Source organism: Phyllostomus hastatus, unplaced genomic scaffold (assembly GCF_019186645.2).
Source record: "Phyllostomus hastatus isolate PE091 unplaced genomic scaffold, TTU_PhHast_1.1 phas_contig_80, whole genome shotgun sequence".
NCBI lineage: Eukaryota > Metazoa > Chordata > Mammalia > Chiroptera > Phyllostomidae > Phyllostomus > Phyllostomus hastatus.
In genome coordinates this window covers 11,324,668-11,351,135 of record NW_025333960.1, presented here as the reverse complement: position 1 = coordinate 11,351,135, position 26,468 = coordinate 11,324,668, and the positions used below count along the sequence as shown (strand labels likewise).

General features: G+C 37.9%; 1 protein-coding gene across 1 annotated transcript in view; it reads right to left on the bottom strand.

Annotated features, from left to right (window-relative positions):
• Window positions 1-26,468, bottom strand: part of LAMA1 (laminin subunit alpha 1) — a 155,979-nt gene that overhangs the window by 102,019 nt on the left and 27,492 nt on the right. Inside the window, exons 2-5 of the mRNA XM_045850290.1 lie at window positions 24,391-24,561; window positions 23,679-23,791; window positions 1,721-1,963; window positions 556-735 (exon numbers count right to left, since the gene is read on the bottom strand). Coding sequence (XP_045706246.1) covers window positions 556-735; window positions 1,721-1,963; window positions 23,679-23,791; window positions 24,391-24,561 — 707 coding nt within the window. The remainder of the gene's footprint in view (window positions 1-555; window positions 736-1,720; window positions 1,964-23,678; window positions 23,792-24,390; window positions 24,562-26,468) is intronic.

The window sequence follows — 26,468 nt, the reverse complement described above, 5'->3', positions numbered from 1 at the left end:
AGAACTCTTGTATATGCTGCAAAAACAGTGCAACTACTTTTGATAACACCTAGTAAATTCTTAAAAATTAAACATTCAAATGCCCTATAACCCATTAATTCTACTCCTAGTTTTTCAAATCCAAAGTATTTGAAAATATCCACACAAACCTTGTACACTTGACTATACATTTAAATCTGTAAATTTTCTTGAATATAAATCATATGGCAAACTTTACATTTTTCTTTGAAGTAAGAAAACAAACAAACAAAAGCACCCCCCCACCCCCGCCTTGCTGGAGAGCAGATGTGGAGCCAGACTAGACTGTGAAGAATGATGACCACTACATTCGCTACATTGTGGCATTATGGGATGTGGTGGAGCTGAAGGGACCTGAGGACAAGGTGTCAGAACACTCACCTATCTTAAAGGGGGTACTTTTAACAAAGCACATATAATGACCTTTAATAAAACAAGAAGGCCACCTGGGAGGAAAAAGCTAAGCAAAAAGAAAAGTGTATTTCCTGTAAACAAGATAAACTTTTCACAATGGTAGGAGCTCTGCTATAGACTTACTCGTCTTGTAACAATAGGATCAAGGTCTTTTGGGTCACGGTGGCTTAGGGTCATAAGATCTGCGTTGAGGGTTCTAATGCGTTGTAAGCGAAGGCGGATGTATCGTGCAGAAGTAAATTCCAACAACTTGGGGGAAAGATCATCAGCACTTGGTCTGCCGTTGATTAGTGATGTATGAATCTGAAGTTATCAGAATAAATAAATGTCAGTTTTAAGCATGCAAAAATATAGCCCTAGTTTAATTTCAGGACAAAGTCTTTATGGAAACTATATAAAATCAAGCCAAACACCTAGGCATTTGCAGAAATACAGCATTTGTAAACTACTTGTGAATATCATGAGCACAATATGTCTTCCAATTAATTTGAAGTTACCCATTCTAGTGTCTCAGAGATTGCTGGAAATCTTTTAACAGGAACACTTAGCCCCATGTGGTGAGGGTAATTTAACATGTATCAGTAGGCTATGGACTCTCTGAAACAAATTCTCGATGCCAGGCATAGACCTGGGACAGTAGGACAAATGCCAGAAAGCCTTGTCATACCCACTCCCTTACTTAAGAATCTCTGCTCTTGAAATAATGCAAGGCTTACTCAGGGTTCCTGCTGTGCAGAGCACTTAAGAGAGATTTTGTAGTTTTATCTCATCAAGGCAGGTGCTAGGAAAGGCCAGTTTGTTTTGGATTACACTCTGACTTGAATGAAGTGTATATAGTCTGGGAATGTTGCACACTGAGTTAGAATACCTCACAAGCCATCACAATCCTCTCAACACCACCAAAGAGAAGTAGAGCTTCACGGAGAAAATCAGGAACTATATCTTCTAGAGGCACTTGAGCTCTCTCTTTAGTATTTTAACAAATGTCCTTGCCCCAATGACAAGGGAAAGAGATTCTGAGAAGCACTTGATAGAGTCATTAAATCACAGCAAAGAATGAGAAATCTCCTTGAAGGGAAGAAATCAGTGAGGGGATATGTATCGGTTATGAGATTAATCATCATCAGTCAACACCAATCAATGATCCACTAATCTGTATTTTGTAATCTGTACTATGGGAGATGTATTCTGAGTGTTTTATGTTAACTCTTGTGATGGCAATCTTAACATTTGACTGAGGGCAGGGGGCCCTCATATAAAACAGACATCACTTCAATGGGCACAGTACCTCTCCATGCTCAAGGGGCACCAGCCTAGAATAATAGGAGGTGCAGATCACTTCATCGTCAGTCCTGTAAGTGGGTGGCCCCCGCCTTGGAGTTATGTTGTAACGAGTCAAACACTCCGTATCACTAACTGCATAATACTGCCAGGGACTGAACTTGGTGCCATCCACGGAACGCTCCAAAACCCAGTTCCCAGGTCGAGGGGCATTAGCAGCTTTGATGATTACATAGGCAACCTGAAAGACCTGAAACAAAGACACTAAAAAATCTCAATCAAGAATCTGGCAACTGTTCAAAAACCCAAGTTTCTCTGGAGAGAATTCCAATGTCACCAACACTTTTGAGGACAGCTGCTTATAAGTTAAGTGTTAATCAGAAATGTGACTTGTGAGTGTTCTCCTGGTGGTGTATCAGAAATAAACATGTATTATTTTTAATAATATCAATACATAAATGCTTGCTTTCTTGTTCCTAATATCTTTCTCAACCTGGATTTTGAATGATAATAGTTGTATTATATTATATTAATAGTAGTGTTAAATATATTTTTCATAGTTATTTAGAAATAAAACATCTGAATATGAGAAAAAAGTCCTTCCACTACACATGTGTCTACCCCACTTCTCTGCATCTTACTGTCTCCAGGCTCTTTGCTTTTTGTTTTTAGTTTTCCCCCATCTTAGCCTTCATCAATTTCAGAAACACAAGATCTCTTTGAAATGTACCCACCACAAACCAGATAACTTTACATCCATCTCCTGAATCATTCTCTGGGAAGGACAATTTTATCTTAATATAATTATTCTGCTGAGGTACAAGAAATGCCCCCCAACTGAGCTTCACCTGTGAGCGACGTTAAGAGTGGTGCTTTGACCATCCACATTCATGCGCTGTTTTCTTCTAGAACACAACCACTGTCTCTAAAGCCCATTAAAAGCAAAAGAAAGTTCTCAGATTTAAACAAGGAGGAAAATCAGAAACTCTGTATTTGCTGTTAATACTTGAATCTGGAATTGAATGTCCAATGTTTAAGACTCTAGAACCATCTTTATCAATTAAAATCACCTTTAAATATTAAAATAATGCAAATGCTACTTTGTCCTAACATAAACAACTCCAGAAAATTCTCCCATGAACATAATTACCTGGTTTTTCTTTTAAGGAGTTTATTTTTTAAAAAAGTATTCCCCCAATGCTATAATTCACATATTCCATAATTTACATGTTTCCCTGATTTACTATATTTTAACATTACTGAAATCCCCAAACTTCTCTGAAACACTAAGCAATTAACTGTACTGTGTCCTCTGGAACTAGCCCTGAAGAACACGCAGAGTTCGCTCTACAGCTTGATGGCGTGTCTTTCACTTTGGCAAAGATCCAGTGTCTTCCCGGAACACCGAAGTGGAATCTGTCCTTGATAGCTTCCCACCTGGTTTTCATACCAATGCCCAAACTAACTGAAGGGAGAATACCCTCATCTTTATCCATCATTGTCCAAATGCTCTGTCAATATTTTCATCGTGAAAGTAGAATGTGATGAGCACGTGACCCACCATTGTTCACCATTATAGAATACGTTAAACCAGACTTCGCACAATGGTGGTGCCAAGCAAGACAGTGTGACCGGGCAGCCCACTTGAGAGGGACAAATGGCAAGTTCATTTACAAATGGAGTAAAATGTCTTTGCCTTCTGTTTTCCAGTTTCACATTTGAAAGTAGGAATAACTAAGAGATTTACCTCATGTGTGTTAAAAGCTTTACGTGTATCATCTCATTTAATCCCAAACGACCCTGTGAATTTTGAGTTATTGTTCCCACTTCATCTATTTGGAAGCTCAGAGGTTAAAAGACAGAGTTGTAGGTCCCAGTAAGAAACAGGTAGTCTCACCCCAGGGTCCTCAGCTACCATGTAATTTCCAGAGAACTGTCCCCAAATGTCCATACACACCATACCTAAGGCTACTGAAGTTTCTTTCTGTGATACCAGGAAAAAAAAAGGCCCCTCCATTCACTCAGGCACTTGGCAGTGGCAGTTGTTCTAGTTAACTCTGCAGTTTCTGTCACCATAGCTGTGGGAACGCAGTGGAGAGTGGACAGAACATATGCAAGAATCAAAAATGAGTCATGGCTAATGTTTATGTAGCCTTCTGTGCCCAGGGACAATGTTAAGTGCTTTATGAGAATTAATAGCTCTTGTCATTACAACTACATTCTTCTTATAAAGTATCTGTTATTATTTCCCCCCACTTTACAGATGAGGAAACTGAGGCATAGAAAGGTTAAGTGATCTTCCCAGAACCTCACAGATATGAAAATGTATACCACAGATACTGGACACAGGCAGGCTGTTTTCTTAGCCACTGTGCCACACTTCTATAGATTGCAAGAAAAAGGAGAATGAAATCCCATGTTGAGGCAACTGGTGAGAAGTAACCTAGCATTTCAAACTTCTTACCTCAGCCAGTGGCAATTATTTCAATACTGTGATCTTGTACTTTCACCCAAACCTTGTCAGCTTTATGTGAACTACTTAGTCATATGTAACAAAATGATACCAAATAGAAGAATAAACGTGGTGGGAGAACTTTAGGACAATCTCTCAAGAAGAAATTGTTTAACTTTGATCAGCTATGATTGTTGAACCTGTTTAAGAATCTCTCAGTGGTTCTCTAAGTCCCAAATTGGAGGCCAGGAGGCAAACCAAGCAAGGGACCATTAAGCTGTAAATCTTCAAAAGAGGAAAAGGATGCTATGAAGCATCTAAATACAATTTGTCTTCATTTAAGCCACAGTACTGGCTGAACTGTTTCCCCAAAATTTGTACACTAAAGTCCTAATTCCTGGTACTTAAGATCATGCCTATATCTGAAAATAGAATCTTTAAATGGTTAATTAAGATAAAATGAGGTAATATGGGAGGGCCCTAATACAATATGACTGGTGTCCTTATAAGAAGAGAAGAATAGGGCACAGACACACACAGACCAAGGCGACCCTGTGAGGACACAGCAAGGAGGTGGCCATCTCCAAGGCAACAACAGGCCCCAGGAGAAATCAACCCTGCTGACACCTTGATCTTGGACTTCCAGCTTTCAAAATTATGAGTACATAAAGTTCTGTTCTTTAGACAGCCCTAGCAAATTAATATAAGTTCTAATTCATCAATTGTGTGTTGACAAACAGGTCTCACACATAATATTTAAAAAGTGAGGGATATTCTGATAATATATAGAGCTTTAAACCTTTGCCCAAATGAAATCCATGACATTTCTGTTGCTCCCCTTTTCCCCCTTGGTTGACTAAATTGCCTTTTCTCTCTGTATAAGGCTGGCTGAACACAAATTGATGACACAAGGTTTTCACTAAATCCAGAGTCATTGTAGTCTTGCCAAACCCGCAGTTGATATAGACATTTAAAATCCACTTTCATCATGGTTTTTCACCACCAGGCCTCTGTGAATGATCACTGGAATGCACACAAACGTGTCACGTCACAGAAATAAGGTAGACACACATCAAATACAAGTTTCTACAGAGGACTCCAGACAGGAATTTTTATGTGGGCCTCAATCTTAAACATATTAAATCCACCTCAGGCACAGAAATGTGAAAAACACAGATAGCCCAGTTCTCCAGTATCAGAGGTGAACTTCAGATGTGCATGGGGAAACACAGCCTCTCCCAGCCGGAGAGAGCCCAGCCGCTCTCTGCAGGGCCTGCCTGTGATCTGCAGGGGCCCGGATGCAGAACGCCCCTTAGAAATTCTCCACAAACACTGACCTGCCTTCAGGGCACTGGCTGAACAGTGAATGCAAGAATGTTTTCTCTCTCACATAATGAAAATGAACTTTTCACAGACAAAAGAGATTTAGGTTAAGAGTCAAATTACACACACACAAAAAGAATTAAATGTATTTAATAAGAAACATTGTTCAGCCCTGGATGCCGTAGCTCAGTGGATTGAGTGCGGGCTGCGAACCAAAGTGTCGCAGGTTCGATTCCCAGTCAGGGTACATGCCTGGGTTGCAGGCCATGATCCCCAGCAACCGCACATTGATGTTTCTCTCTCTCTCTTTCTCCATCCCTTCCCTCTCTAAAAATAAATAAATAAAATCCTTAAAAAAAATCTTAAAAAAAAAGAAACATTGTTCAATTATCCCTATGGAAGTGGTGAATTTGTGCTTTGTAAGCTTTGTATTTTACAACATTATTAAAAAATAAAATTCAAAATAATCATTTGATTTAATATTTATTACTCAAGAATGAGGTAATTATTTACTAGAAGGCTAATTACTAATGGCAATATGAATCACTTTTGACTCTACAAAGTATGGATCATTAAAGTATTATCAGTTGATAATAATGTGAAATAGCAATAACAACTAGGCACAAAGAGAAATCTAGGGCTTAGAAGTTTATTTGGCATGTGGTATACATGCAAAACACACTTGAGGTAATTTTGTATAGATTACCTTTAAACGTCATTTCTGTTATATTTTATTTGGCTGTTTCACTGTTATCTCCTCATTTTAGGATCAGCATACAAAATTAACAGACAAAAGAAAATACCTTCAGGAATGAGAATTTTGGAATAATATAGACTTGTTTTTCTTTAAACTTGGTGTTTTCATCAAAGTACATAATGAACATGTCAAAGTACATTCTCTTTTTTCTTCCCCCTTCTTGCTTTTTCTTCTTGCATTCATGGGGTAGTGGAGATGAGGAGGGACTGGCTGCAGCAGTAACAAATTTCTCCTTAAAATTCTTAAGACTCATGTCCCAGAATATCAAGGAATTCTCCCTTCAGAACTATGCTGAGACTTCAAATAGACATTGAGGAAAAGCCAGAGTCAGAAAGATGACCAGCCACAAACAGAGGGCAGAGATACGAAGCCATCTGAAAGTAAACAGCAACCTGTAACCAGTAATCTAAAGATGGAGGAGATTTTTTAAACACCTGCCAGAGCCACTCTGGTTTTCATTACCTGGAAAAGCTATTTCTGAAAGAGCCCGCCAATAAGCTGTCTCCGGGCCACGTGCCATTGTTTCCATTTAAGGATGACTGCTAGTAGTATTTCAAAGGACAAATGTCCACCACTTTAAGTCAAAACTGACAAGTAAGAGGTTGGTTTCCATGGCTTGTCTCAATGTATTTCTCTATATAAAACCCAATGGTCAGTTTCACCAGGTGTTCTGAAATGATTTTGCTAAGTCGAGTGGAAGATTAGTGGGAACTACTTTAAAAGCACAACCAAGCACATCACCAGATGCCCTTTGTGGGGCTCCTTACCTTTCCCCCACCCTGTGAGTGCCATCTGAGAGCCCAGCCCCGCCCCTAAATGAGACAAACCAGCTTGAGAAATGTAGTTATAGGCCATTCCAGCACCTGAGAAATGTGAAAGGAGCCCTTCCCCTCCGTCCTGACTCAAAACCACCATGTCAGCCAGAGCTAACCAGTTTTTCTCTGTGAATGTTTTAGCCTTTGAAATTGCGTTAGACTTTCCCCCAAAATGCAGCATCCCATTTATTCATGTTAGAGCAGAGGTGCCAATAATGAGCATCCTTTCCCTGTCTTTGGCTGTGAAGTAGACTCAGACATCCTTCATGAAAATTGAAGAAAAAAGTCAGCAATATTCCATCAAAACTGAAGGTTGTGCTTACAACGGTGGCTGCAGAGGTTTCCTGACATCCTACCTCTGTGTCACAGGCTGAGCAGACGTGTACAAACCCGCTTGGTGGCCTTGCCCTGAGGGTCAGGAACCTATGTGTCTGGAGAACAACCCTCCCAGTTAATGAAGAGCAGAGACCTGGCCCTAGAAAACAGGGTCAGCTTTTCTACCAGTTAGAAGAATGACCACTCCCCTCCTGGGGAGGAGAGGAGGCATGGGCAGAGAAGCAGAGGTGTCACATTCAGAGAAGGCTGGGAGCAAGGGATGCTCTGAACAATTTTTCACTTAAGCTTCATTCAATAGACGTTGACTGAGCATCTACTTTGCAATGAAGACTATAGCAGGCGTTACAAATGCAGCAGAGAGGTGGAGGGCATCATCAGTATAGGATGAATGACCTAGTGGGAAAGACAGGGGCTGCCCAAGTCCTCATGGAAAAGGACAGAGGTGTTGAAGATGTGTGAGTGTGGCTTCTCTGAGGCATCTGTTAAAGGAAGGGAAGACTGAGCAGGGGAAGTTTAGGGAAAGAGAGTAAACTTGCAGAGGGACAGGGAGCAAGACCCCTTGGGACCACAACATGCTACCAGATAGAAACTGCAGGAGGCCTGGTTGGCTTGAGTGTAGCAAGAGGGAGGGAGGCTGGTTAGGGACCAGACCTTCTTTCCATCTCAGGAAGATGGGACAGGTCTCTCCCATGGGGCCCAGAGCCCACACTTCCCCTTTTTTTCCTAAGTCCCAGAGAATTTCTGGCTGAAAACTTCTGAAAAATCAACTTCTTTTCACTTTATCTCCTCATCTTCAGTTTGACCTATCATGCCCCAGTAGACCTAGCAATGGTGAGGAGCTTATAGTCTCATCTTACTTCTTCTCAGCCTTTATCATAAGAAAACACAGTGTCATTGCATTCTATGAAAGTGCAGGGGGCCCTTAATCACCAGGCCTTGAAAATCCAACTGGAGATACAATCTTGAAAAGCTGTGCAAATCTGTGCTTGACTAACTCCATCAAACAGTAACCTATGAGTTATTAATTTACAACACCTAGAAACAATGTGCTTCTTTCCTTTGGTCATTAAATCCAGCTGAATCATTATACTTCTAGCATTACAGAGATTAGAAAGCATTCTTTTGTTTTTGTAAGATTTCATTCTTTATGTAGAACCCTGGTCTGTATCTTATTTGAAATTCTCATTTTTCTTTAGATATATCTAACTTCAATGAGCATTTCTGACTTGCCAGGCGTGAAACTGACAAATCCTCACATTTAAAAAATCAGTGTGCTATTTATTTATATTTTGTATTTTTCTCTTTGTTGAATTTATTGAGGTGACATTAGTTAATAAAATTATATAGGTTTCAGGTGTGCAATTCTATAATACATTATCTGTATATTGTATCGTGTGTTCACCACCCCAAGTCAAGTCTCCTTCCATCACCATTTATTACCGTCACCACCTACTCTCTTCTCCCTCTCCCCAGCCCACTTTGACTCTGATAATCACCATACTGTTGCATCTATGAATTTTTTAAAACCCTTCACCCAGCCTTACAGATCACCCCACACACAGCTGTCAGTCTGCTCTTCATCTATGAATCTGTCTCTACTTTGCATATTAGTTCATTTTGTTCATTAGATTCCACACATGAGTGAAATCAAATGGTACTTGTCTTTCTCCAATTGGCTTATTTTACTTAGCATAATGCTCTCCAGGTCCATCCATGCTGTTGCAAAGGGTAAGATGTCCTTCTTTTTATGGCCGAGTAGCATTCTATTGTGTAACTGTACCACAGTTTTTTTATCCACTCATCTGCTGATGAGCACTTGGGCTCCTATCAAATGTTGGCCATTATAAATAATGATGCAATGAACATAGGAATGCATATATTCTTTCAACTTAGTGTTTCAGATTTCTTCAGATATATTCCCAGGAAAGGAAACATTGGGTCATAAGTCAGTTTCATTTCAAATTTTTGAGGTAACTCCATACTGCTTTCCACAGTGGCTGCACCAGTCTGCATTCCTACCAACAGTGCACTATGGTTCCCCTTTCTCCACATCCTCACCAGTACTTGTTGTTTGTTGATTTATTGATGATAGCCATTCTCACAGGGGTGAGGTGATACCTCATCGTGATTTTAATTTGCATTTCTCTGATGATTAGTGATGTTGAGCATCTTTTCATGTCTGTTGGCCATGTGTATGTTTCCTTTGGAGAAGTGTCTACTCAGTCCTTTGCACATTTTTTAATCGGATTTTGTTTGTTGTGTGTGTTGAGTTTTACAAGTTTTTAAATAGATTTTTGGATATTAATCCCTTCTCAGATGTATCAGTGAATATGTTCTCCCATTCAGTGGGTTGTCTTTTCATTGTGTTGATGGTTTCCTTTGCTGTGCAAAAACTTTTTTGTTTGAGGTAGTCCCATTTGTTTATTTTTGCTTTTCTTTCACTTGCCTGAGGAGATATATAAAAATATTGCTATGAAAAATGTCCAAGATTTTACTGCCTATGTTTTCTTCCAGGATTTTTATGGTTCTGAGCCTAACTTTTGTCTTTAATCCATTTTGAGTTGTTTATTGTGTGTGATATAAGAAGGTGGTCTAGTTTCATTTTTTGCATATTCTGTCCAATTTTCCCAAACCATTTATTGAATAGACTATCTTTACCCCATTGTATGTTTTTTCCTCCTTTATCAAAGTTTTAAATGACCATAAAGTCATGGGTTTATTTCTGGGCTCTCTATTCTGTAAATCATCACATTTAAGGCTTATTAAAAAGGGAATATATAAATAGTGGTCTTATGTAGAAAGACCTTTGTTTATTTAAAAAGATATGGTGGGAATGTAAAATGGAGCAGCAACTGTGGAAAAACAGTATGGAAGTTCCTCAAAAAATTAAGTACAGTATTACCATATGAGTCAGCTATTCCACTTCTGGGTAAAGACCCACCAGAATTCAAAGCAGGGACTCAAACAGATATTTGTATACCAATATCTATAGCAGCATTCTTAACAATAGCCCAAAGATGGAAAAAGCCCAAATATCTGTCAACAGATAAATGGCTAAAGAAACTGTGATGTATCCATACATCAGAATATTTTTTTAGCCTTAAAAAGAATGAAATTCTAATATATCCTATAATACAGATAAACTTGGAGTACACTATGCTAACTGAAATAAGCCAGTCACAAAAGGACAAATACTGCATGATTTCTCATATATGAGGTACTTAGAATAGTCAAATTCATAGAGATGGAAAGTTGAATGGTGGTCACCAGGGGCTGTGGGGAGGGGAGGCTGGGGAGTTAATGTGTTTGGGAGGATGACAAAGTTCAGCAGATAGATGGTGGTGATGATTGGACAACAATGTGAGTATACTTAATGCTACTGAACTGTACATTTAAAATATGGTTAAAATAATAAATTTTATGCTATGCATATTGTGTCACAGGAAAAAATGTGAAAATAGAGAGAGAAAATTGAATGGTACAAAGATTTGACTTTTATAGAAGGTGGAGATTTCTCATAGAATGCAAATAGGAATGTTCTTCTCTCAGTCAGGGACTAACTCTTAAGAAACCAATTAAACCACTTACAGGGCAAGCAAACAGCCCAGAGGGGAGGTTTGAAATCTTAGTTTTCCCATGATCCTATGTTTGTCAACTCTAAGCTCTGGTAAGGCATGATGATGCTTCCAAAAGGCAAAACCAAAGCCCCAGCCCCTTAGGGTTTGAAAACGAAAGGAGGCTCTGCGATGACCTGACTGAAGAGCCACTGTGGGGACAGAAAGCTTTCCTCCTTGGTGCCACTGCCTACACAGTTTGTGAGCTGACCTCTGGGAGTCCCACCTCTTCCCCAGCCCCCGGAGGTCATTCTGGTATAAAGTCATGAAGGATTCCACATGGCCGTCTCAATGGAGGCCTCCTAACTGCTTACTTCACTGGCTGCCTGAGCTTCTATCTGATGAAGAACAGCAGTAAAATGTCCTCTGATTAAATGCCATAAAATAGTAGAGAAAACTGAAAATTTTAAATTGTAAGACTGACAATTCTCACAGTCACCTTCAAAATATGAAGGGAAAAGTATGTAAAATTATTGAACCTGCCTTAGATCAGGCAATTTATGATTTACCTTGTAAAAGATGATGAAGAATAGCCCAAATTTGATTTAAAAACTATTATAGAGGGCATATATGGGAATGCTCTGTACTTTCCATTCAACTTTTCTACAAATCCAAAACTTCTATACAAAATAAGGTCTATTATTTTTTTTAAATCTATTTCCACATACTCTAGTCATTGTCCATTAATCTAATAAAGCTTAAACCAGCCCAGTTGGCTACTGAGGGGTTTCAAGGCTTCAACAAATTTCTCAGGATATGTTGGTTTGGACAGCTGTGGCTCCCAGCTAATTATCTGCAGGTTTTAATTTGATCTCACAGCTTGTCCAGGCTTCGTTTCTGTACCTTATGGTGCATGAAGGGCAGGATAGGGCGAGTCAGAGCTCTCCAAGTACCGTGCACAATTTCAAAGGGATCGCAGGTCTGGGGAAAGGCACTGGCATGAGCAGGCAGCTGCCCCAGTCACTAAAGAGTGTCCACTTTTATCACAACCTTGGAGCCTAAGGCTCACAGAATTAGACTTCAGAATCACTCTCCTGCTTTATCCCCCCAAACAGGAAGTGATAGCCAATTAATACATTTTTAGTTTCTTACAATCTAGAAAATTATAAAACTAAATTGAATGTTTTCCATGATTCAGGCTTAACACGAGAAATTAAAAGGGTGTTTTCTCTACATTATTTTCACTGCATTATTCACAATGAATAATGTGGAGATTATATATATGTGTGTGTGTGTGTATATATATATATATATATATATATATTCTTCAGATTTCTCATATCATTAGTATGAAATAATGATTAGGAAACATTTATAAATACCACAATACAGATATAAGGTATTACTACCAGATTTCCTCAAGTACAATAGTTAGTCTTTTGATATTTGGTACCTCTCAAAATGATATTCAGAGTAATTCAATTTTTGTCTCTTTTATTTAAATATTGCTTGAAAATTCTGTCCTGTTATTCAAATATCTAAAACCAAGTTACAAAGCAGTATGACTGCCTCAGTAGAGATGAATAATCATGACCTAACTTATGCATGTGATGATAAGAAACAAGACCAAACATTGTTTAAGCATCTGATTCCAACCCAGTGACCCCAAATATATGAACAACATATTGACATAATATAAATTAATAATATATATTATATCTGAATAAATGACTTACTGAATAAATGAATTAATAAATTCTCTGCTGTTCAATTGGCAGAGAACTAAAAACAAAAGGTAATTTTAATCTCCATGCTACTGAGAAGTTTGGTTGTTAGACACATATTTTCACTTATTGTTAGTAAAAATATAAATTGAACAATACAGGCATGGGCAAAAGTAGGTTAATAATAATAAATAATACAATAATAAATAAATAATAATAACAGAATAAACTCTGTTTTATATACTCACAACTGTAAACTTCCTTCTGTCTACACCTGCATTTTTTTTAAAAACTAAGACAGTAAAGGTCATATTTGAAAAATGTTTAAGCTCTTTGACCCAACAGTCCCAAGTCTTGGACTCTACACCTAAATAATAGTCAGCATTGCAGCCACAAAAACAGCATGATTTCACAAAATTAGAAATGCATTAAATGTCCAACAATGGAAGCAAATTAAATAAATTATCATGTGCCCAGATGATAACATATTATTATGCCATTAAAATTCATTATAAGGATTTAGATGCTGGCCATGAAGAAGAAATTGGTACCGCCTGACCCTCCTACAGTAACCAACCAGAAAACTTGACAAAGTGTATAATGAGTGGCTCTAAAGTACTAGACAGCAGGCGGACAGGACAGTGATCCCTGGGAGAAGAGCTTTCTGCCTGGAGGCACTTCCTGGGTAGTGGATTGTCAATGTCTTATAGAGTTAAATATACACATATCCTTTGACCAGGCAATTCCATTCCTAGAGAAATAAAAATATGTGATGAGGAAAAGATCTTATAAGAATTTTCATGGCACCTTCAGTTAGAAAAGAAAAGAAATAGAGAAAGAGAGAGAGAGAGGGAGGGAGGGAGGAAAGAAACTGTAGCAACTACTGTATTAGTAAGTTCTGGAGATCTAATGCACAATACACTCAACAATACTGTATGAGAAATTTCAAAGATGCTAAGAGACTAGACCTTAATTATTCTCAACACAATAAAGAAATAATTATGTGCCGTGATTTAGAGGTGTTACCTAGCATTACTGTAGTAATCATATTGCAGTATATAAATGCATCAAACCAACAAGATTTATACCTAAAACTTACATAATGTTACATGGCAATTATATCTCAATAAAAATAAATAAATAAAATAGACACTGAAAAAAATTGGAATAACCCAAACAGCCTAACAAGGGCATGGATAAATAAATTTTGATATATTCATGATATGAAACATTACTCAGAAATCAAAGAACAAACCACTAACAAAAATGACAATGGATGGATCTCACAGACATAATGCTAAAGAAGCCTGACACAAAAAAGGATACATCATTTGATCCCATTTATATGATTTAAATAACAGACAAACCTAATCAAAAGTAAAAAAAAAGTTCAGAACAGGAGTTCATCTTGTGGTGGAAGGCGAGGAGAGTGGCAGGTAGAGCACTGATTGTGGAAGGGCAAAGAGGAACATTCTGGAGTGATGGAAATGTCCTGTATCTTGACACGGGTATAGTTTACACGTGTCTGTGTTTGTCAAAACTCATCCAACTATACCCTTAAGATACATGCATTTCACAGTATGTAAATGCATCTCAGTCAAAAGGAAAAACGAAAGAAACATTTATTACAGGACTGAATGTACTATCTTTGCTCCACAAACATGTCTTTTCCCTGCTGTTCTCTCCTGTGCATCCTTCCTCATTCTCTGCTTCCTTCTTTCACTGAGTCCTTCCTTTGGGTTGTCTCCCCCTCCCCTAAGCTGTCCTTCCTGTGTGTTCTCCACCCATGCAGCCTCGACCCCTACACATCCCACAGCACTGAGAAAAAGCAGCCTGCTTACTTGCCTGTTCCCCCCACAAAACCAGAAGCCCCTGAGGTCAGCCTTAAATAAAAATTGAAGTGACAGTGATAAAAAGTAGCATATATAAGGAACATATGTGTTCTTTCTCTGTGCTAAGGGCTTCCCCTGGATGTCATCACTATCTTGTTCATCAGCAAATCCTGAGCCCCCAGAACCCCATGATCAGAGATCGTGAATTATTGATATACGCAGTGTTTTCAGGTTGATGGAATGTGTCCAAAGGTAATTCTTGGACATTAGAACTGCAACTAATTTTTAAACACATTTTTTCTTATATTGTTTATATTTTTAAAAATTTCTACTTTTATGCCAGAACAAAGGAAGTTTCTGTATAAAAAAAGGTCAACTAAAAACATTAAAAACAAAGAGCTTTTGAGGTATAGCTGAGGTATTCATGAGTTGCTTTAAAAAAATTTGTTAGTGTTCTTCTTAAAGATGAAGATGTTACAATTTGAGTAGATTACTAAGCAAAAAGAAAAAACCCACAAATGTTGCAATGAATTCCAACTGTAATTATCAAAAAAATATTTCTTCAGAAATTAAAACTTATGTTTTTTTAGCTTCAATATAATGGGAAGAAATAATGATTTTAGAACAGATCTCCCTTTCTTTCCATAAATACACAAGAAGCTTTATTTTGAAGCCAAAACAGTTGGGAATCTGAAAAGTATATTTTGACAGAGTCTTGAAAACTATCTTTCCTAATTTCCCAGAATCCTTTCCAAGGCCCTGTCTAAGAAGACCTTTTGAGTACGATACTAAACTGTGTTAAATGGAAGAATGGTTTGGCAAACTACCATTGATAACACACAAATGATAAAGTTTAAAAATAAATCTTGCCAAGAAATGAAACTCTGTATAGTTCTCAAATCCAGCCTCAGTTATTTTTGTTTATTTGGCTCACTTGATATTATCACTGAACAATTGAAGTTACGATATTTGCATCCCCATCCATGGTCCCCATTTGATCTTACAGGTCTTTTGTTTGTTTGCTTGTTTTCTCTTCTTTTATTGTTGTTTAAGTACAGTTGTCTCCATTTTCCCCACACCACTCCCCACCACTCCAGCCATCCTCACCTCCCACCCTTGATCCTACCCTCTTTGGCTCTGTCCATAAAGATCCTATAGGTCTTTATGCCACCTAAAGGTGTGGCACTTACAAGATTAGCTAAGAAGGCTGATGGAAGAATTCTCTCAGAGAAAGACCTTTTCAGAAGTATGAGGCGGGGGAGCTGTAGAAAAGGTCTCAGATTCTTTGCCCCTCCTTCCGTTGACAGGCTGGGGTTGCTTCATGTTTCCTCCACTTGAATCTCTGCTGACCTCGATGACTGAGTGGCCCAGAGAACACAAGAGAAGTGATGCTGTGTGACTCTGCAGGTCCACTCTGCAGGGGAACACACAACTTCTGCCTCTTTCTCTGCAACATTGCCACTTTCTCTGCCACATTGCCGCTTCATGCTGGAGCCCTGAACTGTCATAAAGCAATTTACGTTCTGTGAGGAGCCAGTAGCCCACTAGAGGGACCACACAGAGATAGCCTGGGCAGCCCCCATGGCCCCAGCACCCCATCCCCAGCAGTTCCACTGTCAGACCCCGAGGACTGCAGCCTCAGTGGGGACACACCCACTCAGTCAAGCCTTTCCTCAAAGTCTGACTCACAGAAACCTGGAGAGATATGACATGAATGTTGTTTTAAGCCACAGAGGTTTGCAGTGATTTCTTACACAGAGATAAACAATTGGAAGACAAGCTGTGTATTAGAAACTAAAATGAGATAACAAATATGTGCAAACAAAAGAAATACATTACTATGAGAATAGTAGCTTCACAGAGAATAGGACAAAACAGATAAAAACTATCTGAAGGGCAAGATATTAGTGATACTTACTTCTAAATCATAATAAAGAGCTTAAAATTTCTTCTGATCTACTAATTTTGCCAAACAAATTCAAGAAAAATGTAATATTTTAACCTGGTTGAGACCAGTATAAAGTAATAGAAAATTAAAAGAGAATCATTTTGAATAAATACAAGTACACGGGGAAAGCAGCTTCCACCACAGTTTCCAGGAAGGGTCTCAGCCTGACCTCTTTTAGGAAACAGCCAAGACTCATTTGTAATGAGAAGCTCCAATTTACATGCAATCCTTGTCCTAAAAAGCTTTCAAGATTTTCAGCCTTAAGAATGTGAAATTTGCCTGTTCTTTTCATTTACCCTGTCAGTGTGCTTAGCAAACACTGTCTATTTGGACAGTACAGTAATAAACTTGAATCTAGCTCTGATCGATTTTTCAGAAATTTTGGGGGAAAAACAACAGATTCAAATTAATGAGGTTTTATAAAACCCAGCAAACAAGCAGCTCTTGTTTAAAGGTTTGCATAAAACAAAGGCCCTTCTGTGATAATGTTCCCACAACAAAGTGCTACTTCCTAATTAAACCTACACAGAAAACAAAGCAGCTCTTCAAAAGGCAGCTTTATTTTCAATGCCATAGAAAACGTTTCCTTTTTTACATAATACATTTAGTCTTCTAAAGGAACACTGCAAATTTTTACTCATATATCTGACAACGCCCAGTAAAATTTTCACACAAGTTTAAACATTTTTTAGAGGGGAATACAAAAACACTGACTTATTTTTCTGTATGTTGGCCAAAAACACAGGTTGGGTAGCACCCAGACCTACCAGTCACAGCAAACTCGTGGACAAGGGCTAACGGTCTGCCTCAGTCACAGGGAAAGGACTCTTTGAGCCACAATGTGATGTGGGCAAAGAGAATATGCGGAGGGGCATAGGAAGAATCTGAGCACTCCCAATTTCTAGGAGGAAACTGTGACGGCTCCTGCCAGTCTTCCTGTAAAATCAGAATGTAAGGGAAACAATGATAGGCGACCAGGAGTAAATGAGGTGCAACAGTATTACATAGTGTAGAAAGAACCAGTGCTGCAGTCTTCTCACCTCCACAGAGGAAACCATCCGTACTCCAGAACTGTTGAGGAAAGCAGATGAAGTAACATGGACATGGGAAAAAACACTATGGATCATCTACAACCTATACTTCTGCAAGTATATGTACAGATTCCTATGCAGATGTTCCCCAACTTATAATGAGATTTTGTCATGATAAACCATTGTAAGTTGCAAAAATCATTAAGTGGAAAATGCGTTTAATGCACCCAACCTACAAAACATCATAGCTTAGCCCAGCCTACCTGAAACAACCTCAGAACAATTACAACAGCCCACAGTTAGGCAAATTCATGAAACACAAAGCCTATTTTTTTTAATCCTCACCCTAGGACATGCTTTTGATTTTAGAGAGGGGGGAGGGAGGGAGTGAGAGAGGGTAAAAAACATTGATGTAAGAAGCATTGATTGATTGCCTCCCTTAACCCAGGCATGTGCCCTGACCAGGAATCAAACCCACGACCTCTTTGTTTACAGGATGATACTCCAACCAACTGAGCCACACCAGCCAGGGCATGTAAAGCCTATTTTATAATAAAGTATTGAATATCTCATGTGATTTATTATGAATATCTTTCACACCATGGTAAAGTTGAAATATTATAAGTCATAAGTATGAGACCATTTGTATATATGAATTGTGTATGAATATATAATATATAGATTGTATATTCATATACATATGTAGGTTCTATATGCCATATATTATATGTAATTCTATAATACTATATTACTAAATTCTATATTATTCTAAATTCTATATACTATATACAGATTTCTAGATATATACATTATATTTACATATTTGTATACAATGTGTATGTGTAGATTCCTATACAATACAGGCAATAAACATTCTTTTTTAAAGGGATACTCAAAACAAAACTAACCACAAACTTGCAATATGAACCTTAAAATTGATATGTATTCATTGCAATACTTAATTGACATACTTATGAGATAAATTTGTTTTCACTGTTATTACATATAGAAAACAAAAACAAAAAACAACCCCAAAATGTCCTGTATGGGAATTCTTACGCAAATGGTGGGTAAGCCATGTAGAAGAATATTGATACAACTTTAAAAATTATTGATAATGTATTTTAATTATATTTGGAAATGCACGTGCTATGACATTAAATAAAGCATCAGGACACAAACACATAGGTCATGTATGTCAGCTGAAGGGGGGACACCACCCAATGACACATAGAGCCCAGGCCCTCGGATCTCAGTAAGTCATTACACCTGAGCAAGTTGCCTAAACTCTCTGTTTCAGTTTTGTCATTTGTCAAAAGGAGATATTCATGGGACCACATTTACAGAGTGAGTATGACTATTCAATTATGTAGTTCCAATCGAGTGCTGAGCACAGGTCTGGCCCAGAGTAAATGATACTGCAACATTACTGAACACAGAAATGCATGCAAGAGTCTAAAAGTAAGATGTCAGAATTATTAGTGGTTGTTTCAGAATGAAGAAACAGTAAGTTTTTCTGCCTCTTTACACTTACATGTACCCTCTACATATATTTCTACCATGAACCCATTTCACTTTTCTAACTAGAAAAAATAGAATTGACTTATGAATTTATTTTCTCAAATATGTTTAATTGTACTTCTTAGCTAAATTCAATTAGGCTACATCAACGTCTTATTTAAAGATTCCCTTGATGGTATCAGAAGACCTTCAGGACTTCAAAATCATGTGTGGATTACAAACATGGCAGAAGGAAAGGAAACATTTATTCGGCCTGAGGAATTTGTCAGGTGCTGGACTAGGAGCCACCCTTCTCTCTTAATGCTACAGCATTCTACTTGTAGATTAGAAAAGCATATCACCCTACCACACTTTATACATCTCTGCCACATCGCACAACCCAAAGGAATAATACATACATATACACATAAGTAGAACTGCTATCACTTATTCTCCATCACCATCCTTCTTAAAGTCACACACCAAGGTGTCAGCCTATGGCAGTCTCTTGGCTGAGATCCAAGGACACCTAGTCGATGCATCAGAAAGCAGTGCGTGATTTCACCATAAGAATTCTAAATTTTGCATTTTCATTCCAAAGTTTTTCTAAAAACTTAATATAAACCTATTCAGTGTGTAGGTATATTCACACACACACTTTGTGTGAATATAACACACGTGAACTGAAATTCCTTTATTACAAAATTCTGCTCCAGGATTTTATAGCTGTGCCTCCGTGTTCATGTCACTGCACTGGTGGAAGTGTCACCTACTAAGAAGATGGTATTTGTGTGGGTTGCAAACGACTGCAAGTCTACCCTTGTTTTGTGGGGCTCTGAGGGGAGGTGCTAGCAGGGAGTTGAAAGGCTGGAGGAGGGATTACTCTTTCCTGGGTACCTGCTGTTCTTGTGGATGCCCTTCACTCCCGCTACAGCATTTGACTGCAGTCTCCAGCCTCCCCACCCTCCCCAAATGAGCCTCCTCTTCACAGCTCAGAGGTGGGACTCCAAGCCTCTAGGGGCAAATAACCCCAATCATCTCCCTAAGTTCCGCCTCAGAACTTTCTATCTCTGAGTCCCCTTGGTACTCCTTTCCTCTTCTCCAACACTGTTGAAGCATTTCCTCATACTAGAAATGCCCCTTTAAATACCTGGAGTGGTTTCTGTTTTCCTCATTGGATCCTGGCTGATAAATAACAGCAAGCATTTAATAGTATATTAACTTTTAAAAGTTGTGGTAAACTATACATAACACAAAAATCACTACTTTAGCCGTTTTTAAGTGCACAGTTCAGTGGCATTGAGTAATTCACATTGTCATGCAACCATCACCATCACTGACCACCACAGGTTTTTCATCTTCCCAAACTGAAACTCTGAACCCATGAAAAATAACCCCCATTCCTCCTCCCCTCAGTCCCTGGCAACCACCATTCCTCTGTCTGTCTCTATGGATAAGACTATTCCAGTACTTCATATAAGTGGAGTTAATACAGAATTCGTCATCATGTCTGGCTTATTTCCCCTAGCATACTTTCAAGATTCATCTATGTGTTGCATGTATTAGAATTTGCTTCCTTTTTATGGCAAAATAATATTCCATCCTGTGCATATCCCCTTGTTTCATGTATCCATTCACTGTTGGATACCTGGATTGTTTCCACCTTTTGGCTACTGTGAATCGTGCTGTTATAAACTTGCGTGTGCACATATCTCTTTGAATACCTGTTTTCCATTTCTTTGAGAATACATCTAGAACTTGATATTCTATGTTTTCGTTTTTAAGGAATCACCACAGTACTGCATCGTTCCCACCAGCAATGCACAAGAGCTGCAACTTCTCCATATCCTCACCATCCCTTATTTTCTGTTTTTTTTTTATAATAGGCATTTAATCAGTGCAAAGTGGTATCTCATTGTGGTTTTGACTGTCATTTCCCTAATGATCAAATATGTTGAGCATCTTGTCATCTGCCCAGTATATTAACTTTTAAAGTAGTGTGTTTCAAATTGGAAAACCTCAGGGTCTTATATTGAGAAACTTTACCTTAGGTATACATAGTAATGTAATTATCAGGGCCTAAAAAAATGCTGACAATCATACAATTCAAGATCCATCAGATGTGCATGCTCTCTCTATCAGAAAAATGTCTTTAAAATCTTAAGTTGTCACAGAAGTTCCCTGCCTCACTTTAGTGGTGTTACTGTTATGCTAAAGAAAATGCTCTTAAGTCATCTGACATGAGGAGTAGTTTATTATAGCCTACCTGCTGCCGAAGTGAGCACAATAGTTTATTATTGGAGACTACCCACGTGTGTGTTAGTTTTATGATTGTTAAAGAGACTCCTCAGCTTCGTTTTTCTTAAAACAAAAATAACACACTCTTTCAATGCTCATACATTTCTATAAATGTAAGTATCACTAAATATCTAGCAGTGTTAATTCTAAAATCTTGTGAATCAATGTAAGAAATGAATAGCAGGCACTATTTTGAAAAAGTAAGGAAATCTAATCATTCCTCTTGTAATATGTTACTAAAGCAAACACTCTGCAGTTAAACCTTATTACAAACTACACAATTTGTATTGACTTTCTGATAACACCACTTTTTGTATTTTCTTCAATTTATCTGTCAGGTAGCTAAACATTACACACAGAGGCTAAAAAATGCCATAATTTGAGCAGCATGATCAGTTGAACTATAGAATCAATGGCTTCAGCATTTGCCAACACAGAATGAAAGTGACTAATTTGGTCATAAAACCTCAGGATCATACATACACACTTATTAAGGTATATGAACACATTTACAACATGAAGTTGTTACATCTGCAATTATAGTCAGGTCGGTCTAATTTTACTTTAGAAATCTATGCTTAATTTCACATTTTTATAGGAGTGAAACAAAGAAGTTGAAAAGTTTGTTGATTGTCAGCTTTTAATCAGGCGGTAAACAAAAAAGAGGGGGGAACGTGAAGAAAAAGCATTGACTGACACTGCAGCTCTTTACTCAGTGCCTCTCCTCTGCCAATTCTCCCCGTTCCCCTCCCCACTGATAACCCTCCATGTGATCTCCATTTCTGAGATTCTGTTCCTCTTCTAGCTGTTTAACAAAGTAACATCCAGCTGTATAATATACATTAATATACATTATATATATTACATGTATATTATATTATCATTGTATTATCATATAATATTACATTTCCAATGCTGAAAATGGTTATACCTGTTCCCTTAAAAAAAGAAAATAAATTGAAAAGGTAACCCTGGCTGGCGTAGCTCAGTGGATTGAGATCGGGCTGTGAACCAAAGCATCGCAGGTTCAATTCCCAGTCAGGGCACAAGCCTGAGTTGCAGGCCATGGCCCCAGCAACCGCACATTGATGTTTCTCTCTCTCTCTTTCTCCCTCCCTTCCCCCTCTAAAAATAAATAAATAAAATCTTAAAAAAAAAAAGAAAGAAAAGGTGATAGGAAAATCAAAATCTCCTGTAGAAGCATCCTTCCCACTGAAATAAGAACAAAGTTCAGGAGAAAAGGGAAGTTCTTCTCCATTTTTCTTAGGTGGGTTTGAAAATATTAAGGTACAACATGTTAATTCAGGACATATGGCTGAAAATCATCAGGAGTGATATTTTACTTACATAATACTATGAACCTAAACTTGGAAAAATGTCTCCTGAGCCATACACATTGGTTGTTCAACCTTGTGTACTGTTATTATAAGAGATCAGAAGTTCCTTGCACATGAATATACACAGTATTGTCTTCTCCTTAAAATCTTGCACATTATAAAACTATCATTTATTCAAAGAATTATAATAATTTGTCATTAAATCTCCAAAATTCCTATTTCAATGCTACAGTGCACGTTTCAACTATTAGTCTCAACTGATATTTCACATGATGTTGAAGAGTTCTAACACAAAAAAATTGAATAAAAATAAGTAGGGACATTATACAATAGTATTTCTTGAGAACTCAAATCAGAAATTGTGACAATAGCTGCTGTCTTTCTTTTTCATCCCTTCCGTTCAGACTTTTTTCTCAATCCCAGGAATTTGGGGGCAAACAAGGCCCATACCATATTTTTCTCCATTCTACTATGTAGTCTTGAAGCAAATCAAGAGGATGCAGTTGTGGCCTGAGCTAATTATGCCTTGCCTTTCCCAGCTCAAGCTGAAGACTTGGTCACAGCGGTACTGGACAACTCCACTTTACTCGCAACCCTCACAGACAGCAGGACAAGGGTGAGGCATGCTCTATCCCCTTTGTTTCTAAGCCTTATTTGCTGAAATAACTTTGCGCAGTGACAGTAGCAAGATAATAAGTCTGAAAGGCAGAAAATGCATAAATTTTGTACATCCACACCACTCCCAATGTGTCTGTTGACATCAGCGCGCAGCCTGACACAGGATCCTGAACAAATGATGGTGCCTGCTGTCGCAGCTTCTAAGAACATCAAACCCCATGGGAACAATTTCACTCATTTTCTCAAAGAATTCTGAGAATCAGAATTGTGTCAAACAATGTTACCATGCACTAGTTCTGTATATTGCTTAAATTCACCTGGTGGAAACACAATGAGAACAGAATTTAAACATAGTAAGAAGCAAGGCAGACTTTCCCAAATTCATCAGACTATAACTCAGCGACCCACAAAAATTCTTCAGTGCTTCTTGCCTTACCTACCTGTCTTAAGTCCAGAGTGATTGTGACCCAGTGATATTCTCTCCCATTTTGAATACTGGGACTTTGCCACCAGTTATTGGTACCATCTATTGCATTTGATATTGGATGGCGTTCTGTAAAAAGAAGATAGAAACATAATACTCTCTAGGTCCATCCACGTTGTCATAAATAGCGAGACATCATTCTTTTTTATGGCTAAGCAATATTCTGTTGTATGTATGTACCACATCTTCTTTATTCATTTGTCTATTGATGGGCACTTAGGTTGCTTCCATATCATAACTACTGCAAATAATGCTGCAATGAACATAGGCAAATGCCTCTTCAAATTAGTGTTTTGAATGTCTTCCAACTAACAATGAGAAGTGGAATTTCTGGGTCATATGATAGGTATATTTTTAAATTTTTGAGAAACCTCCATACTGTTTTCCACAGTGGCTGAAACTAATATAATATGGCATATCAACTGTAATTTAAAAATTATTAAAGAAGAAACAAAGGAAAGAAGGAAGGAAGGAAATAAATTAAAAACGTGTACTTTTCAGCTTTTGGTCTAAATTGTTTTAACTTCTAAACTGTACGCTAGTGGAAGTGAATAGCAGTGAAGGTGAACACATTGCATTGTTCATGATTTCCTAATAAAAGTCTTCATCATCATCTCAAAAAGTATAAATTCCCACAGGTACTTCCAAAGAGAAGAAGCAACACTTGCCTTTGGGGTTGGCACTGTTGCCGTCGCAGACCCGGCACTGGGGGTTCCGCACAGGTCGACCAGGCACGTGCTCCACGAGTTTGCAGAACATCTCAGGCCCCTGCTCACCACAGGTGGCATTGGTGATGATGTGAGCATTGCTGGCAAGATTGAGAATGGCAGGAAACAGGCCTAAAAGTCAAAATTCACCAAATCAGCTCAGTCACTTGAAGTGCAAAGGAAATTACTGCACATCCCTTTGCAGGGGAATCAAGAAGAGATTGTAAGTCTATGTGCTAAGTGCAGGAAGTCTTACACAAGAGCAGTTATACAGTGATTTCATTTATATGAAATTCTAGGAGAAGAAAAACTCATCTAAGAGAACAAAACTGCTGCACAGTAATGGCAGAGGGTGGGACTGACTGTGAAGGGACGCAAGGGAACTTTCTGGGGTAACATTATGTTCTATATCTTGATAAAGGTTTGGACTGCACAGGCGGATGAGGTTGTGAAAAATCATAGAATGGGTGAGATTTGGGTAGATTAGTGTGTTCCGCTATGTGTGAATTTTACCTCAAACAATTAAAAAGAGTTATAACAAATGTTGATGTAAATGCTGAAGAGTTTAGGAGAGAAGTGTACTTTATCTTTCAACCCACTTTGAAATGCATCAGAAAGTAAGCCGGATTGATGCATCGACAGAGATAGGTGCAGAGTCAGGTAATAAAAAGCAAAAAACATCCATTGTAGAATCTCAGTAAGAAGGTAGATGTTCACTGTACAATTCTTTCCACTTTTCTGATTGAAATGCTTCATTATAGAATATTGGAAAAACAGGTTTTAAAAAAAGTGTCAAATGATCCAATACACATATATGCCAGTGAAATTCAAATGCCTTTCATTCAAAAGAAGGGTGTCCATTTTCTACCCACTCTGTTTCCGTTGCCTCTGCTAGTATTTACAAGGTCTTTTCTATCATTATCTAGGATATTTTCATCTCTCTCCTCTTTCTTTCCTGCCTTTTTTCTTTGGTGAATAAAACTTGAGAACACAAAGATCCAATTTTCAAAATTCTCATCAATTCAGTGTTAATCTTTGCCTTTGTACAGTTCTTTGCTCTCCAGTGAATTTTATCTTTGAGAAGCTGGTCCAAATTATTCAGAAAACAATTCTTGGGTGACTGTAAGGAAAATAACTCTAATAGGTTCCTTAGAGACTTGACTTTATCTTGGTAAAAGAGGGTAGTAGCAGAGATTCTACAAAGATCCAAAAAGTACAGTGTACCTGATTCTGAAGAGGCGTTTTACACAGAAGGACACTGTGAAATGAGGCAGAGTGTTGAGAGGCTGGGTCTCAGCTAAGTGGGGTTTCTCTAATTTACAAGAACTTGATCTTCAAAGATCACAGAAGATAAGCTTTTCTTTATAAAGAATAGAGAGTCAATATTATTTCTGAAATATTTCTTTTCCAGTAAAAATTTTAAAAACACAATATAATTTTAGTAATATAGAAGGAATTCATGTCTTCAATTTTGATTTTTTTAACTAACCAGGCATCTATCTATCTAAAAAATAACTTAAGTAGTCTTTCAAAGGCTTTCCATATAAAACAGAGCTACCTATTAGTAGTTTTCTTATAGTAGAATGACCCCATTCAAGTCAATAGGCCCTTAGTCTCTCAATAGAAAATAGTAATTGAATATTTGTATATGAGAGCATTATTAATTTTGAAGCATAACAGACATATCATATACTATGTTTAATATGTCAAATACATTTTCATTTTTAACTCAGTTTTTCATTTTTATTACATTCCTTTAAAAGTTTTTTTTCCTCTCACGCACCCGCTACTGGGGACCTGGCCTACAACCCAGGCATGTGCCCTGACTGGAAATCAAACCAGCAACCCTTTGATTCGCAGGCCTATGCTCAGTCTGCTGAGCTACACCAGCCAGGACAAAAGGATTTCCTTTTTAATCAAAGAAGTTTTATGAGGAAACAGGAATCTTTATGTTTAATTAGTCAGTTCTTCAAATTATTATTTTTATCAACCAGTAAATAGACACTTACACTTTATGGAATGATCTACCTGTTAAAGTA